Genomic DNA, 18,225 nt, shown 5'->3' with positions numbered 1-18,225 from the left:
CTACTTTCTAAAAATAAATTCCTCATATTCAGAGTTGCAGAGAAAAACCTTAGAAATACTATTAAATGCCCCTAAAAGCTTTGACAGCTTCAGAGAAGAGTAAACCCAAATGGCTTTGAAATTCAAGAATGCGTTTGGTTTTTTTTCTGAACGAGTCCCAAATGTACCTTAATATCATTGTTTTAAGCCAAAATCATCCTTTACTCAAACTTTAGGCATTATTTTTAAGAGTTATCTTTAGAAACTATGAAATTACTCTCTGTGTTGGGTGAACATCCATGCTTTTCCATTGTGGGCTCTTTACTTGCTGGTCCAGGTAAGATCTTCACATCAGCCAGCACTACATCTGCATGAGCAAGAAGGGAAGCACAGCAAGACTGGATCTCTGAGGGGAAACAATTCTAGGGATTTAATTTCCACACTCTATAATTTTGGGGATCTTTTCTTTAAATTAATCTAGTCCCATGACCTGAACAACCATTAGGGCCATGGGCATAGTAGATGTACTGCTAGTACACACCTTCCAGTTTTATTATCAAGTAAATCAGTTTGTGCTCCAAGATTTCTCTGAGGTGTGAACCAAAGCATGGTCAACTGGGGTGTTTTGATGATCCTCTTTGAAAGTGCTCTATTGATCTCAAATAATATGTTTATTCAGACACATTCCATATTCCTCCACTGATGACAGAAAAGTAGCCCATGGCCAGTCCTGCAGCTCACTTGCCTGAGGAGTGAAGCTACTAAGGCACAGTCCTATGGCTGCCATTAGAAGTCGACAATCACTTATTTACTGCTGGGAGAAATAGGAAGGTTAAGGAAAACACCGTTAAACCCATCCTGTTTGTTCTCATCTGTTATCCAGTAGCTATAAGGAATTTTTTCAGTTTATACTGTAAAATGAAAATCTGTCCTGACTGATGGGCCATGGGCAATTTGGGTCACATTTTGTTCCTTGGCAAAAGCACAGCTCAGACAGATTGCTGTGTCACAGCAGAGACCATTATTCATAAGCAAGACTATTTTTAACATGTGAAGGCAGAGAGAAAAGTGTAAATGTTACTTATAATCAACACTGATTTTTGTTAAACCCATCCCGTGGAATACAAAAGAAGCTGTTTGCTTATGCAAAGACTGTCCATTAATGATTTTCTTGTATCTATGGAGCACAGATAAAAACACATGCAAACATGGTGACTGGAGGGTGGCCCAAGTCTGACTAAAAATTGCCCCTAAATTTACAACTTAATCTATCACTGATCATGACTATGGCTTTTTGGACAAAACTGGACTACTCCAGGTGCCATGTCTGTGATTTTTACTTAATGTGTGTGTGGTTAGAGTCAAACATCTTTGTTTATTTTCTGATGTCAGAATGTTAAGATGTAAAGTTGCTATTTTGTATTATTTCAATGTATGTAATTTTCACTGCTGAAACAATGAAAAAAACCATTTACTGAACCCTAACTGTTACAGTTATCTGTGACATGAGTTAATGGGACTATTTTTTTGAGCTAATGCAATTGCATTGTCAAAATGAGATTTTGATGGAAGGGGTTTTTTTAATTTGGAAAAACATAAAAATCCTGTCATGGTTACTCAAAACAAAGAGCAATGTAGACGCTTTGTCATAGTCACACTGTGCTTCCTGTTTATTGAAATTAAAACACACACATTGCCTTCTAGTGCAGAAGGAATACAATAGACATGTACCTGTCCAGAGGCTCAGGGCCCTGACAGCTTCACCACACTGCATGCTGTGGTGACATGCCTGTTCTGGGAAGAACAGACAAGAAAGCCGTAGGTTAGCTTCTCATTCCTCAGCTCTGCAGAAACTAATCTGTAGCAGTAGAAGAGTCAGATGCTGCACTCTCTTCTGAGCCATCCCTTTGCATCACACCGGCATGAGGAAGCCCTTGGCAGTTCAGTTCCAAAAGTCCTCTGGGACTGAGGGAAAGGCAAAGGACCGAGCGCTAAGACAGGGGACTGTGGCCCTCCTGAAATTCATTTGAACTTAAGAGGACTTCAACCAAGGTAAAAACAAAAATTCCAGAGATCTTTTTTGTTTCCCAAGGGGAGAAGACCTTCTTTAAGGTCTTTAAGACATGGGTTATCTTGTCTTAGCATTTCTGGGATTGGGGCTACCAACTGTACTAGCCTGCCATAAAAGCAGCCTAGCAGAGTTTGCTTCAGGAGTTCCTTGCAATAGGATAACCCCAGACTGCTGATCCTTCCCTCAGAAGTGGCCATGTAGTGCTTAGGAGCTCCCTGAGCCGTGCATTTTCCTGGGTGCAAATCTGTGGTGCTTGGCTTGGCTCTGGGGCCACGATGGCAGCTGAAGCACCAGGGAAGGACTTGCAAAGGAGTTGGAACTTCTTCAGTGTCTTTCTCAGTGTGGGGTGGGGAGAACTGGGTTACAGACTGGAAGCTACCAAGCCTGCAAGCAGCCCCCTTTTACTCAACAGCCCTGGCATGCAGGCATCAGCCACCACAACAGCAGCACGTTGCTGCTGAACCGAGCACTAGTGGGAGGTGAAATTTCAAGTCCCTGTGTTGGGCACACTGATCTCCCCTAGAGTGTCAAGCAGAGCACCCAGCAGAACACCCAGGGCTAGGCCATCGGAGATAGCTACTGTCTCCCAGTATGCTCTTCAGGTCATCTCGTCATTCCATTGTGGGAGCATGCAGAGGCCCAGATGAGATCTGCACTACTTTCTGTACAAACTTGTCAGATGCAAACACCCTATGCCAAAGAGCTTATGGTCTAAATGAGAAAGACAGGCAAGGGATGCTGGAGAAAAAATACTCCAGAAGTGAAAAAAAAAACCTGCCTCAGGACATAGACCTGTTCTGTAGGAAAGCTTTCTGGGGAAGAGAGTTCTCCTGAATTCTGCATAAGTGACACCTCTGTTGGCACAGGCTGTCTCTTTGCGAGTGCTGCAGGCAATATGGCTGGTGAAACAGCTCCTTGAGTGAGGATGCAAATCAAATACAATGAAATAGAATGGGAACAGTTTAGTCATGCAACCTACTATGATCAAACAGCATCTTCCCGAGGTATGAATCATGCTCCGGGTTCTGTTCTAGCACAGTAAGACTGGGTTACTAGAGCAGGGTGTGAGAGAGCTGGCTGCCAGTTTTACTTTTATTTATCTGAATCTCACCCTCAGCCATGTGTTTTTGGAATGGTGGTATTTATTCAATTTTTCCTGATAATTTTTCAGAGGCTTCAACTGACTTAATTTTGCATCACCCTTATTCCTTTATGGAGGCTCGACAAACTCTTCCTGGTCTTGCATCACCTGGCCATGCATCACCACTGACACTGGGTGTCATTTTATTCTGTGGCATCTGTATTTTGTCATCCCTAGAGAGTAATGACATAATCTTGCATATTGCCAGCCTGCGCAATGGAAATAAGAGTTCTGCTACTGTCTCTTTTCATCTGGTCACAGCAGATCCTTCATGGACTTGTAGTGAATATTATTTCAATTATGTTATGAAATCCTTCCGCTCATCTCTGAACTGATGTTACAGTCAAATTGTTCATATTGAGCTTCTCCAGAAAGCAAATTTTAACAGAACTACCCACATGTTACAAAAGCAAGCCACTGATCATGAAGGAAAGAAATGGACCAATATGGTTCAGGCAGCGCAAGCAATTAAGAAAGAATGAGTAAAAAATCCAGTGTTTTCTGTTTTCATCATTCAGGGAGTCTCATCTGTTTTGGAGTACCTCACCTGAGGGAACAGAGGTGGATTGCTACACTGCCAGTTTCCATTAACAGACAAGCCAGTTTGTGCCATTTTTCTGGGCTCAGATATTCACACAGTTTTAACAGAACTGTAAATCTGTTACAAAATGTGACTTTTTTTATAACTCATATAGGGGCTGTAACCACAACGTTCATTAATACACATCCTATGCCATTCCAAAGTCCAGACACCTTTGATGTCTGCCAGTATTTTCAAAATTGTGCTTTGAACTGATGAACTCAAATATTAGTTAGTGGTAACTTGAGGCTCAGAAAACAATAAGCAAAATAAATTGTAAGGTGCATTTCTTTTCCCTTTATTAAAAAAAAAAAAAAGAACCTGGACAATCAGTTAATTAGAAATTTGTGTTTATGTTATAAGATATAAATGCAATTATAATTTGTGATAGGGTTGGACTACCGGTCTCTACATTCCGGTGCATTCCTTGCTTGCTGAGTCATTTCACTGAGTGCAGAACACATTGAAATTATTTTCACACCATAAATATCAGGAGAATCTATTTTAGTGAAAATATGCTGCTGTGAGGTCTGTGGACAGTACCCGTCGAACTAATGATTTCATATAGACTAGAAACACCATTTTATAGTGTCTGAATATCAAACAGAATAATTTGTTAGTTAGTTTAGACATATCTGTGTTTACATAAAAATGTATGTGTTTATATATATGTAAAGCTTTATTTATGTAACTTTATTGGTTGATTTTGAGCAACTGACATGTATTTAATGTACTTAGCCCAAAGCCAAATATGTGTAACTGCATCTTTATGCTACACAATCACTCTTGCTGGCTGCCATGACTACTGACTAAATGTCAAAATGCAAAAGACAATGAAAGGGGACAGTCTGAAAAATTCAATTTACTTCTGGGTTTTGAATGGAATTTTAATTTTGTGAGACATCTTAAAATAAGGATGCCTCATCATTTTGAATAAAGGCATTAGTTTGCTTTCTGTACACAATTGCAAATGAGATATGTAAGCAGATTACTTACATAGGAAAAGTTCCTATCCTTGCAATAATACAGTGGCACACACATTATCACATTCTATTGTCTTAATTAACAATAGTATTTTAAATTCAAATACCAGAACCAAACAAGCTCCTAGTAAATGACTTTTGAGTTTCTGGGTAAAACTGTTTGATTTTAGAGTCTGCCTGTCAACCTTACTTGTATTTGTGGAAGATTTTGCTGTAAACCCAAGAAGTTGGGATAACAGAAACTGTTTTATTATGATGCTTTATACTGCATGGCTTAATTCCCTTTTTTCATAAAAAAGACAATAGAAATGTAAATGTTTTTATACAAATTTGAGTCTACTCTGTGGGGTATATGTGGGAGCAAGGTGCTGTATTTATTTTTATTACAAGACATTACAAAGGACTGAATTTCTGGGTTTAGAGAAATGTAGTCCCTAATTTAAGAAAGTCTCCCTATGTAGGAAGCCTATCAAAGGTGTGTTTATCCTTGGAGAAATCTTCTGGTTCAAAAATAATGTTTTTAGTTTTTGAAGGACTATGAAAGCACTCTACAGAGTAAGCAAAAATGACAGCAACGCCCTCATCAACCATGTTGATACAAAGCAGGTTCTATAAAACTCTTATTCTCATTTGGCGTTATCTCCTAACAAGTGGGTAGCAGAATGACTAGGAAAAGAATCTTTTGGCAGGTCACCAAATCTAGAAACTAGGGCTAGTGTGAAAATCTATTTTTACAGCATTGAAAGACATAGGATAACTTTCTGCTAGTCTTCTACACAGTTCAAAAGAAAGTAAAAATGCCCAAGCAAGGTTTCAGATATGTTTCAGTGTGTGGCTACCTAAACCCATAACTGTCAATGCTGAAGGATGAAGTCTAGGTACCAAAATAGGAATGGATATTGGGGCAGGGACTTTGTTAAAAAATAAACTTACAGGAATAAATTTGGCATGTGTAGGTTGGCTCCAAAAGTCTCACAAGTAAGAGTTGTTTTTTTTTCTTTTTTTTTGCTATTTCTTCCACCTTTCTTCTTAAGGGTCCAAATTTGGAAAAACAGAGAAAGAAAGCAAAGATGTGTGTGAACCAGCAGGAGAGGAGGTTGTGTTCACCACTGCTTCGAGAATTTTGGGGCTTGGAGCTACACCTGAGGTACTATATCCAGTTTTGGGTCCCCCAATTTAAAAGGGACATGGAAGAACAGGTGAAGGTCCAGCGGAGGGCTACCAGGAAGGTGAGGGACCAGAGAACGTGGCCTGTGAAGGGTAGTTAGAGAGGGCCTGGTTTGTTTATCTGGGCAAAGGGGTGGTTTAAAGGACAATATACTAGCTGCTTACAGCTATTTGAAGGAAAGATCAATGAAATGACAGAGTCAAATTTTTCCAGATGACACACATCTGTAACTCTGGCTTTCAGATTTTTCGGCATGATCTTTACCTAGATGATCTATGCAGCTATTATTACTAATTATCAGATTTATACTTCTACTATTGTATCCTGCCATGTCTTTATGCATATATGCAAACATCTGATTGCCTCCATTATAAAACTAATGATACCACTCAACAGCGTATTGCTAAAATTCAGCATGGTTGGGCATAGATTATAAATATTACTGAGTATGCTAACCAGAAGATACATAAAATTAATAAGAAAAAAAAAGGTAAAAAATTACAGCCTCTTCTTGGAAACCATGCTGATGGTGCAAAGAACTTAGTGTATTATTCAGAATTGATTAAATTGGCTGAGGAAGAACATTTACTGCTGGGATAATTTTGTTACAATTCATGCTACAATAAAACTAGAAAAAGAACCACTGGTCACAGGAAGCAACCTGTGTTTTAAGTAGCTTTGCTCTGATATGCATAATAGAAATAAATGGATTTTTGAAGATGTAAAATTAATGCATAAATGTCTACACTATAGCAATTTATATAGACTTTCAGTAATATGACTGCTCCCAATTAAGTCTTTCATGACTCACCTCTATTTTTCATCTTTCTCTTCTCCTTCACTCTTTTATACTGTTTTTCAATTTAGTAATTTTTTTCTTATTCTGAAATATTAGTGAAGATTTCTAGAATACCTTTTCTCTGTCACTCTATTTATCCCTCTGCAGCTATCTATCTGTCTATCTCTCTGTCTCTCTATTTTTCTGCAATACTGGCATCCACTTTGAAGAAGATCTTGATGAATTCAGAGACACTGTTCTGTTACTAAATTAACCACATGAGGAGTTGATCCCTGCAGAAATGCTCCACTGGTTGGTGGTGTGAGGGTGCTTGGCTCATTTAGAATAAAAAAAAAAAAGATCTTCACTTGCAATAGTGAGATTTTCAGGGCACTGTGCACCAGCATCAACAGTCTGTCATTAACAGCAAATCAGAACTTCTATGTTGCTTAGCCTGCCCTTTCTAACAGACTCATCAAACTTCTAGGACTGGCTTGTCTACTGGATTTTTAGTATGTCCTAAAAGCAGCAGGAGCTGGATATATCCAAATGTCAACTTGTAATAGCCTGTTTTGTCTCTTTTGTTGTATAATCAAATTCTTTTTCCTGTAATAAAAAAAAAAAAAAAGAAATCTCTTTCCCTGCATAATCAAATTCTTTTTATTAGTGTAGCTGGCTCTTACATGACTTTTCAAAATAATAAAGCAGAGATTTCTTTCCTAAGCTGATACTTCAGGAGACTTAAAGGGTGAAAAAATAGGTTCATCAGATGTAAATCAACATAGGTTGAATATATCCATAATTTCCACAGGTTTATGTTCTAATTCTTGCAAGACTGGTGTTCCTGACATTTGCACATCTTAGCCACTTAAACATGTGACCTGTATACCACAGTTCAGCCGTTGTTATTTCCCATGTTGTCCTGCTTTTTTTCCCCACTGCATTAGAAAATATGGGAGTCCTTCTTCCACTGAACGTCACTTTGATAAATTACAATTTGGCCTACAGTTTTCTCAGCTGGAAGGCTGCCTCTTGCTGAATTCTGGAGAAGCTTTTAGCTAAAAACATTTCACTATTTCTATGAAGATGACTAGGGAAAAATACATGCATGTGGTAAACTAAACAAGTGCTTATTTTATTAATTTGAAAGGTTCTAGTGCTTTGTGCCAGGAAATCATTCTTCATTTGAAAAAAATCTGTCCAGGCCTGGCCGTGGAATAAGCAATTGAAATACTGGATTTCAGGCTTCAGCCATGGCTGAGATACAAATCCAAGCTTTACAGCCAGTTTGTCTCAAGGCACTTTGTGCTGGGCAGGACTAATTCCACATGGGCTGAGAGTGATGCTGTGGACCAGAGGAGCCCTGGAAATTGGAAAAACAAGAGGAAACAACTATCCTGTTGTCTTAATTCCTTCCCTTCTGGTATCACAGAAGTATGAAGGACTACGGGAAGGAAGAGGCTGTATGAAGGGATGAGAGCTGAATCTGCATATTGGAAGAAATTGCTGAGAACAGACAAATTAAAAAAAAAAAGAAGAAAAAACACACAGGTAAAGTCAGTCAGGGGATGGGATGATTGAAATTTGACCAAGAATGAGGGTGACACTTGATTGACTGGATAATGATATTGGATTAAGAAAATCAGGGAAAGGGTACCAAGGAAATGGACTGGAACTGGAAATCAGTAGGTGGTGTGGATGAAGCAGATGGGAAACTGATTAGGATAGCAGATTGTTCACAAGAAAGTTGAGAGTCACCTGAAATAGAAATCTTCCTGACTGCTAGCTCAGACTTTCCTCTAACGCCAATGACATCAGAAGTGTATAATATTAGAGTAGCAGTTCAGGGTCAGACTGGGGTCCATCTGATATAATATTCTGCTTCCAGAATACTTTTTCTTAATTTTGTTTTAATGTAGGAAATTCCATCCATATAACTACATATAAATGTACTAAATAAAATTTTGCAACCTTTATATTGCAGATTACTTATGTATGCTTATCTAAATGTCTTGATTTATCTGCAAGGGATTTTGCTGCAAGTATTTATTTTTATTATTCCAATTTTTTTTACCCTTGACAGTGCTGTTCACATCTTTGTACAGAAACTAGGATGCCAGTAGAACAGAGACCTCTAGAACAGCACTGACAACTTATACAAACTAGTAATTACAATTTTGCAGAGGACTTGAAAGTATCTCTGTCATGTTTAATCCTGTTTTTCAGGCCTTCCACCACAAGACGGTTAAATTCTTTACGCTGTTAATGAAATGTAGTACAATTTTCTGTGTAAGATATTTCCCTTCTTGATCTTTCACTGCAAAAAAAAAGGTGAGTCCATTTCAAAAAGGATAACTTGAACCCTCAATGCAGCCTAAAATAAATACCTTACTACTACTTTACTTAAGAAGTCATTATTGATATTTTACTTAGAAAATAATGATGTTTAGAGGTAGAACAACATTTCCCAGCAAGAAGTTATTTGCCTTGAGAACAAGTGTTTTGTTGACAAATTTAAAACATTTAAGTTTTTAAATCAGGAGTAAGGGCATCATTCCTATCTACAACATATATTGAAAGGTCCCTGACTGCAGTCTCAACAGCATCAAAAATATCTGAGCACACAGAAAAGATATTAGCTTAGAAATAGGGGTTTTTTACTATCTACGTAGTAAATTTAATAAACACCAGTACCTGGAGACAAACAATGTGTATTCAAGTGACATAAACATGACTTAAGTGATATCAATTGCTCTTTCTTTTCACATGAAAAATGTAAGAAACAAATACATTCAAATAGTTGATAGGTTAATAAAAAGGGTTACAGAAGTGAATTTTACTTCCAAAAAAGATCTGTGAAAAATTATAGAAATTGATTCATGCATTCATTTTAAGTAAAAAAAATTCCTACGAGCACGTAACATTTCTTACAGTTCCATTCAGGTAACTGGAGGATTTGCAGTATAAAAATACTAGGAAACAAAAAAATATAATTTTTGCTACATTTTTATATACCAGTGTTGATAAAAAAAAATGTTGTGCATCTTTGACCTGGCTGTGGTCTCTACAGTCTTTTGAAAAGAAAAAATAACCGTAATAATATTAGTCAGTCCAGGGAGCTCTGCCAATAAAATGACATCAAGAGTCATCCTTAGTGGAAACTAGAGGACAAATTTGAACATGTGTATCTCAGAAATCTTAGCCCAAAAGGACAATTTGTGTTTTCAATAACTTTGAAAGGATGAAAAATAACATCAAGATCAAAAGTTATAGCTATGTAATCACTTAGTGATTGGTGAATATATTTAAATGTAAGAACTGTAAGCATTAAAAGTACTTTGGCTGTCTCCAGGTAGAGTATACCTTAGCTTAAGATAAATTGCCCATTTTTAAACCTCTATGTCAATCAGTAGTATAAAATATACACAATATTAATTTTTCTTTACCTAAGAAATTCCCTAAGAATTATAAAAAACTATCTGAATAGCATAGAATGCTAATACATCTTCAGTAGCTTAAGTTCCTCTGTTTCCTAATCTGATCAGTATGGATTTTTGCAACATCTATAATATTGGAGCATAGTTACACATTTCCATGCAGTATGGAACATAACCTCACATCCCAACTATGATTCTCCCCATCTTAATGAAAAGGAAGTCAGGTCATAAAATGATTAACCTACAAATCCAATAAAGGAGTTGGGTGCCTAAAATGATGTTTAAGAAAAAAAATAACTCAGGTTTCGAAATCCAAAATGTGGATCCTGCAAATTTCTGCACAGGTGAGCAGAAGTCATGAAAATTCAGGAAAACACAATTTGTGCTCTTTGAGTTGGTGTGCAGTGGAGGGTATTAGCTTTTTGCACAAGCAAGGTTGCCTCAGGCTTGAAATATTTAATCCCCTAACATTGGGAATTGGGTGTTCTTCCAACTCAGATCCAGTCCTCTGAAGAAATCTGTGTAGCCTGTTCCCTGAGAGCATCTGGCACATGTAGACAGGATAGGGTTCTTCATAAATTTAAGGGCAGCCACAGTTTTCTTTTAAAATGTAGCTGAGGGGAAACATTGCAGGCCCTCTTACTCCTGCCCTTTGGGACAACTGTCTACAGTGAGCACCTTTGACTAGGAAGTGCAGGAGCTGAGTTCAATCTCTTTTAGAATGAGGGGATTCAGGCCAAAGGGTCCTAACTGCCACCTAAAGAAACTCAAGTTCTATTTTCTGCTCCCACAACTGTTTCTATTTTGTCATATCATGCAAAATCTAGCAATGGTCCTGGGGTCCCCAGCTACTAGATGGAGGTCATCCTCCCTCCTGTGTGTTCTCTTGTCCTCTCTCTAGCATGATGCTCTTCCCACAGAAGGGTGGAAAGCGGACATAGCTCAGTGGCTCTGGTCTTATATTGGGAGGGAGGACACGCATGGACAAGGGTCACCTGATCCCAGCACCACACTTGAAGGCCAACCACCAGCCTTTGGCTCAGGGACAGGAGTACATCCATTGCCACCTCTTTTTCCTCCCACCACAAAGGCAGAGACTGAAGCAGGGCTTCTCCCAGAAGTGCCCAAGGGATGGTTGAAGTATCCCCATTCCTCCCTGCATTTTCCTCTGGATTTCTGAACTGAGTGCATTCACTATTGACCATAGCCAGAGGCACTGACCTCTCCCCACGTGCTGTGGAGGTACGGTCATACCTGTATCCCACCACAGGTGCCTTAGAGCTTTACTAACCCTATCCTCAGTCACCTCTCTAAACTAAACCACCTTCCTGGGGCAAAACTGGTGAAAAAACCCCCACCAATCCTGTTTTGTGATTGTGCGTGTGAAGGACCACCGTTTCCCCACACAGCAACCACCACAACCACGAGAGGTTTTGTGTATTAGAATGAGTCTATAAATCACAATTTATTTGCGAACTGCTTGGATTTGATTCCTATACCTTAAAAAAATATACTTTCTATATGTATTCAGAAAAGCCTAGTGTTTTTGTAGATGCTGTGCATCAGTTTAACTGCACATCCTGGTAGAACTAGCTGAAGTTCACTTCGTTGGTTAAATTATGTATTAGCAGAAAGGAAAAAGAAAAACATAATAAGTGGAAGAAAAAACGAAATAATATTGGAGCAACTTTGTATGCTGTTTTTTCTCAGACACATGATGTCCAAAGTATTTAGTTCCCAAGAGCCAGCATTTCTGCATCAGTCCATTTTTTTGACTGAGGATGCAGGTCCATGTAGGTTGAGGTCTCCAAAGCAGTTTTTCCTGCTTTTGAAAAGAGCTGAGTAACTAGGGAAATAGGTACTGCCTGCACTGCAGTCATGGGTGCCCATCACCTTGCAGGATAGAGGTATGTGTCCCAAGTAGAGTTGCTGGCTGAGGTTCACAGAGGGGACTCATACTTCCAAGCGGTATTTTTAAACTGAACAAAAACCAACAACACCTCAGACTGTATCCACAGAATGCATGAGGGTTGTGTGTAGCCTAGAAAGAATTGTGAATATCAGACATTCCTCCAAGTCAGATGCCAATTTCTGTGTCCCCATAGGCTGTGCCCCCACTTGTACTGAGGCCAGTGGCTGTACTCCATTGGCTGCAGTGACACAAGAGTCATTTGCAAAGTTTGTTCATCTATCGTCCGTTTTATGGACACGTTCTCTGCAAGCCACCTGATGATGGCAACAGTTTTTTTTATAAAGATGACTTGTAGGGAGAACTGACAATGGATTTTTCGAAGGCAGTTACTGCAGAGGTAAGCAAGCACTGCTGCTTCATGATGTGACACTTACTCCTCCTTAAAGCATTGGGCAGATCTGCTGAGAGTGCCAGAATAAAGGGTTTTGAAGCCTGATAACCTAAGTTGAAAGGCAAATGTACTATATATACATACATATATATATATATACACACAGCATGTGCGGAGGGCACACTGTGAGAAAGCTCAATGCAACTCTCAGTCCCTTATGTTCCAGTGGTGGCTTTCTTGCTGTATCAGCTTTAGCAAAGCTTTTAGTGAGTTAATTTTCCACCTATATCAATTATGTGGTGTGACACCATTTTAAGATGCCTACTTTAAGACATCCAGGGCTTGATGTTTTTCAAAAGTGCTGAACATCTCTTTGTTTCTTCTGCCTGTGAACTAATAAGGTAGTTAAATTAGACCCACATGAAAATGCTTCAGAGGTCAAGTATTGCCCAGACCAACCTGTCATGGGAACCCTCTGATCTCTGTGTTTCAGACTATATAATAATGTCTACTTCTCACTGCAGGCAATTAGGAGAATTAATTAGTTAATATTGTATAGTTTTTGAAGTCTGAAACACTATCTGAACATACTGCTGGATATGAGTGTCTCATCTTTCTTCTGAGTTGTTTTTAAATCAATGCTATTAATTTGAAAATGAAGAATTCTTTTCTAAAGAAATGAATATAAATGTCACCTGAGATAAATCTAACCATTAGGTTAGATTATACAGTATTTATACTAAAAAATAGGTGTGCAGAACATGATCTAGAGAAATGTACTATTGTAGTACAAATATAAAAATAAATAATAACAAATAAATTCCCAGGCTTAAATAATAAATTAAAGAAAATTCAAATTGACAAAATTGATGTGAATGAATTACAGAAATACATTATTAAACAGGGAAGTCTTTAGTCTAACTAGAGCTTATATTTGGAAAAAGAGGTAATGGAGGTGGAGGTGAGAGAACATTTTGGAAGTGTTCAAGCTGCTGAATTTTATTTTTATTTCCTCAGCATGTTATGGGATCTCTTCCATAAGAAAATGAAACAGATACATTTTATCCTCCTGCTTGTACACCTCACAGGGTAAGTAAAGAACTGCTATGAGGTAATATAAATTCTTAGCCATATGGACTGTTTTTAAAATTATTACTGCCTCAATTCTCAATTGCAGGAAGAGTAATTGATTCTGCAAAACCAAGAAAAGAATGTGAATAGGTGTTAACCTTCAGTTCTCTGGTAAAGTGTACTTGCCATGAACTTTATATTAGATCAGTAATAAAAGTTCTCAGAAAAATGTTTCTTCTGCTAGATCTTGAAAAAAATTTGGAAAAATGGTGTTTCAGTCAAATCACATTTCTGATAACACTTAAACAATACACTATTTTTTGATTCACTCTCATATTAACATGGTTTCTTATTTGTCTATGCAGAAATGTTATTTTCTGACAGCTGAAAATTAATCAGAGCTGATTTGTGTTCATTTATTTATTAAAGGGAAGGTTAAAACCTTCAGCTAAAACCAGCATAATATGGAAAGGAGCATGCTCAGTCTAAACTCAGCCTGGCACTTAGCCATATGTTGTTTAACTGGAAGCTTGTCATTGTCATTGATGTCCAAATGACTACTCATGTGCAACTGTTAAAGATCAAACAATTGTTTAAGTGTGGTGGCAAATCAGAGGCAAAATGCTTACACCTTTGCAGTAAAAGAAGCCTAGTTATTAAAGTAATTGAACCAGTTAAACTCAACAACCATACGCTTATTTATGACTTCATATGTATGTTTACATATCAGATAAAACAATAATGTAGTACTCAGTTAATAGACAAACTTAGCAATGGCCTTGCATCCATCAAGCTAAGTATAGATGTCTGAGCTCGTGAATAAAATGTAAATGACAAAGTAGAAGAACAACTCTGAAACACTTTTACAAGAGTTTAATCAATCTTACTGAGATATGCAAAGGAGGCAGCATGGGGCTGCCTGAATTCCCATATCCTCATAATTCCACCCATTTATCACCTCACAGCATTCCTGACTGTCTCAAAAGGATTTGAACTTAAAACACTTCCTTAACACTATTAACATATATCCCACATATTTCTGTTAAACAACTTCCTATAAAATAAACAAGAACCATAACCAGTACTGAGAGTTTCTGTATGATGATTGTCTGAAAATGTTCTAATAAATATTCTTTAAATAAAACACCACAAGGAAACAATGAAATCATGGTTTCAAACACTTTTTTAGTTCCAGTGTCATCACAAACTGCTTCACCCTCACACTACCATCCATGTACATACCCTAAGTAAGTCTATCAAACCAGGTACATGCCCTGATTGGTCTTTAGTGACCCCACCTGCAAAGGCTGCTGATTTATGTAACACACATCCTGTATGGTTGGGAGTATAAAGAATGAAGGAGTCCCTTCATTCAATACAGATTTTGTGTGGAAGATGGCATCAAAGGGAGAACGAAATTTAAAAGCCCCTAGAATTTCCCTACAGTTGTGTTACACGGAATTTTAAAATAAGACACACTTAAAAAAAAAAAAAATGTGTGTGTCTCTGGCATGCATCAGTCACATACTATGTACACTAAACAGAAAGAAGAACCTCATGGGCATTGGGGCTGTATTGATCTTCCAGAAGTTCTTGCAGCTGTTGAAATTCCTACATAAGTCAAAGGAGCTTTCCTTGAAAACCTCTTATTTTACTGAACCTAAGAGAGAATGAGGCTTAATTTTGCTTTTTATGGCAAAATATAAACACAGGCTTATCAAGGTATTTGGTATCTGCTTTAACCTGAGTTACATGTAGAGTTCTGTCCAAAGCCAGCAGGACTATTTTGCATGCTCACTCTCAGACACCTGCTTAAGTGCCTTGCTGGACCAGGGCCAGAAACATAATAGTGGGCTGGCATAAACTGATTAGAAATGTTTTGCTGGCTCCAGTGGAAGCAGGATCCAGTCTTTATTGCCACTTTGCAAAATATGGTGCTCAAAAGGGAAAAAAAAAATCAGGCGCTCTGTAGTTCTTGCAGTGGTCTATTGGGTAAAGCTTGAGTACAGGACAAATGTAGCTCATTTAGCACTAACTGGAAATGTGTATTACAGAGAATACATCTATTTTTTCACATGAAAATAAAATTTGTTAGCTTATAGTAATTCTTGAAATAAAGTGGTTTATTCTAATAGACTGTCTAGATCCAAATTTTCTCTAAGAAGGAGGAAAAATAAGGTTTAAGGAAATGGGGAGGAGAATCCTTTAAGCTTTGTGAGTTTCAAGAGGAAAGGTGCTTTTAATAATGCAACTTTCAATTCTTTTTAAGTTAAATGCTATTGTAATTAGTATTTTTAGAAACTTGAGCTACGTAGTTACACAGCTTTTTATTGTTGGTATATGTGGCTTGTTAGCCAGGTATTATTAGACAAACTGGCATCATATAGTCCCTTCGTCTCTGGGCAAACTGAACGATTTCTGGCCTCTCTCTTGCTGCAGAAATCTTTATATTTGTGTGCTGTGAGACCATTAACCACAGGCTGAGGAGCTCTTTCTTCCCTTGTGGTAGAATTCCTAACAGGGCCTTCTGCCGCGATAAGTCCCCGGCCGACTACAAATTATCAATACTGATTACGGGATTGCTGCAGTGGGGAGGGGACCGCGTGCTCGGCACTGCAGGGCTGGCCAGGCTCCCACAGCCCTCACTTCCCTCCTCTGTTTGCATCTACAGCTGTCTCATGCTGTTCCCAGGGATGCCACAGCCAGGTTAAAATGTTTTCAATTCACACCGATTATTCCTGGGGAGTGGAACATCAGCATTCGAACAAATGCACTGGTGTAATGCATCGATTACAGCCACTGCCAGGAGGCTTTGGTGTAACTTTGTGCAATGTGATGAAGAGCGCTAACAAGAGTCTGCATAGAATGGAAATTTAAATGAGATTTTTTCCTTGGAGAAAGGCAACAATTGTGTTGGGACCTCTTCATCCTTATTTTCTGGGATTTGTGTGTGCACGATATTAATGGTGAATGATTGTGAAAACTTGAATTTGAATGCAACAAATGCAGGTCCAGCCTCATTCCCCTTCTGGAAAAAAAACAAAACAAAACAAAACAAAAAACCCAACCCGCAAACTGCTATCTCTCTCCCCCACACCCTCACTGCGATTTTTCCGCCCGCCCTCCCTCCCCAGCAGTCTCCCTCGAACAAAGGGGCCAGTACCGGGCTACCGCCCTTCGCTCCTTCCTGGACCAGCAGGACCAAGACGGACCCGACGACAACGTGCTCCCCGATGACCTGGGAGCCCCCCGGGGACCGCGGCTGGGGCGGGGAGGGCGCAGCTGCCGCGCCCCGCCCGGCGCTCCCCGGGGTCCGGCGGGGTGGGCTTGGGCGGGGGGCGGCGCGTCGCGGAGACAGGGCGCGGCTCTGCCGGGGAGGGGGGTGGATGCTCTGCTGGCAGCTGGGAAACGCCAAGTAACAACAGCCCCGGCAGCTGCCCCCCCGGGAGAGAGAGCAGGGTGGGCACCGCTAGCGCACACCAGCTCTCCGTGATGCAGTGACCTACTTCAGCCGCCCCCCGTGTCCCTCCCCCCGGCAGACTGCAGGTGCGGGCAGTGCCGGGGTAACGCCGAGCGGCGGCTCCTTCTCGCCGCCCCTCCCGCAGCCCCCCGCGCCGGGCCGGGCCAGGCCGAGCTGGGCTGGGCTGGGCTGGGCGCGGCCGGCCGCAGTGCGCGCCTGGCAGGGCCCGCCCCGCTGCAGCCCCCCCGCCTGGCACCGCGGGCCCCCCGCCGGCCCGGCCCGGCCACATCCCCGGCCGCCGCCCGCAGCCCCCCGGGCCGCCGCCGTGCCCGTTTCTGGCGGCAGTGCCTCCCCACCGCCCCTCTTTTCTTGTCCCCACGCGGTTTGAGACACAGAGGGGAGCGCTGACTCCGGCCGCCGGGGACGAGGGGAGGTACATTGACAGCGGGGATAACTTTACCGTTCGTTTTGTTTCCCCTTTTTTAATATACATATAAAAATATATATATTCATCCTTAAATTAATGAAAGCAGTTTCAAAATTATGCTGTGCTCATGTGCCGACCTCACCCATCGGTCTATAATTAATCTGATCTCCATGAGGACGCTAAAACAGCCCCTGGTCCCACCCACCCTCTCTTTTTTTCCTGATCAAAGAAATTAAAAATATGTTCATCGTTGTCTTGGTTTTTTTTTCCTCTTAACTTTCGGGACAGCGAAAAGAGCACCTAGTGTAGGTAGAGGACCTAGGAGACAGCGGCCGTGGCACTGGCTGAAGGAAAAGAGAGGTGGTTTCTTACCCATTGCTGTTTTAGCCATGGTGGGATGTGCGGCTCTCAGAGGCGGTGAAGGCAAAGGGGTCCAGCTACAGCAGTGGAGAGAGGGAGAGAAGACTGAATAAGGCACTGAGTCAGCAGAGTGGGGCTGTGCAAGAGAAGGAGCAAGAGGCAGGAGCCCATGAATAATTATCACTCCTCTACCCAAGCAGATTGGCTCGAGAGGTCCCCTGACATGACTCCTGCAGAGCCAGAATCTCCGGGCATTAAATATTGATCCGCCAATAGTGCTGGAGTACAAAGTGCCAGAATGCAGTTTGAAATGGAAATCAGTCCTTGGCTGCCTCTCCCCCCTCGGTCTGGTGTTAATAGTACATTCCATGTCAAATGTTTTATGTCTTACATGAAAAAAGCCTATTGGTGTTGAAGGCTCTGCTGTTGCTACCTGTAAAACATGCACAAATTCATTTTAACACGTT

At 40.2% G+C, this 18,225-nt stretch overlaps 1 protein-coding gene across 1 annotated transcript in view; it reads right to left on the bottom strand.

The window, feature by feature from the left end:
* Positions 1 to 18,020, bottom strand: part of STMN2 (stathmin 2) — a 36,139-nt gene extending 18,119 nt beyond the window's left edge. The window contains exon 1 of the mRNA XM_027638817.1: positions 17,771 to 18,020. Within this exon, the coding sequence (XP_027494618.1) occupies positions 17,771 to 17,789 (19 nt within the window). The 5' untranslated portion in view covers positions 17,790 to 18,020. The remainder of the gene's footprint in view (positions 1 to 17,770) is intronic.
* Positions 18,021 to 18,225: the final 205 nt, after the last annotated feature.

The sequence above is a fragment of the Corapipo altera genome, unplaced genomic scaffold (assembly GCF_003945725.1).
Source record: "Corapipo altera isolate COAL_440 unplaced genomic scaffold, ASM394572v1 49, whole genome shotgun sequence".
In the NCBI taxonomy this organism is placed as follows: Eukaryota; Metazoa; Chordata; class Aves; order Passeriformes; family Pipridae; genus Corapipo; species Corapipo altera.
Note: the sequence above shows the minus strand (reverse complement) of the source record. Positions and strands in the feature narration are given on the sequence as shown.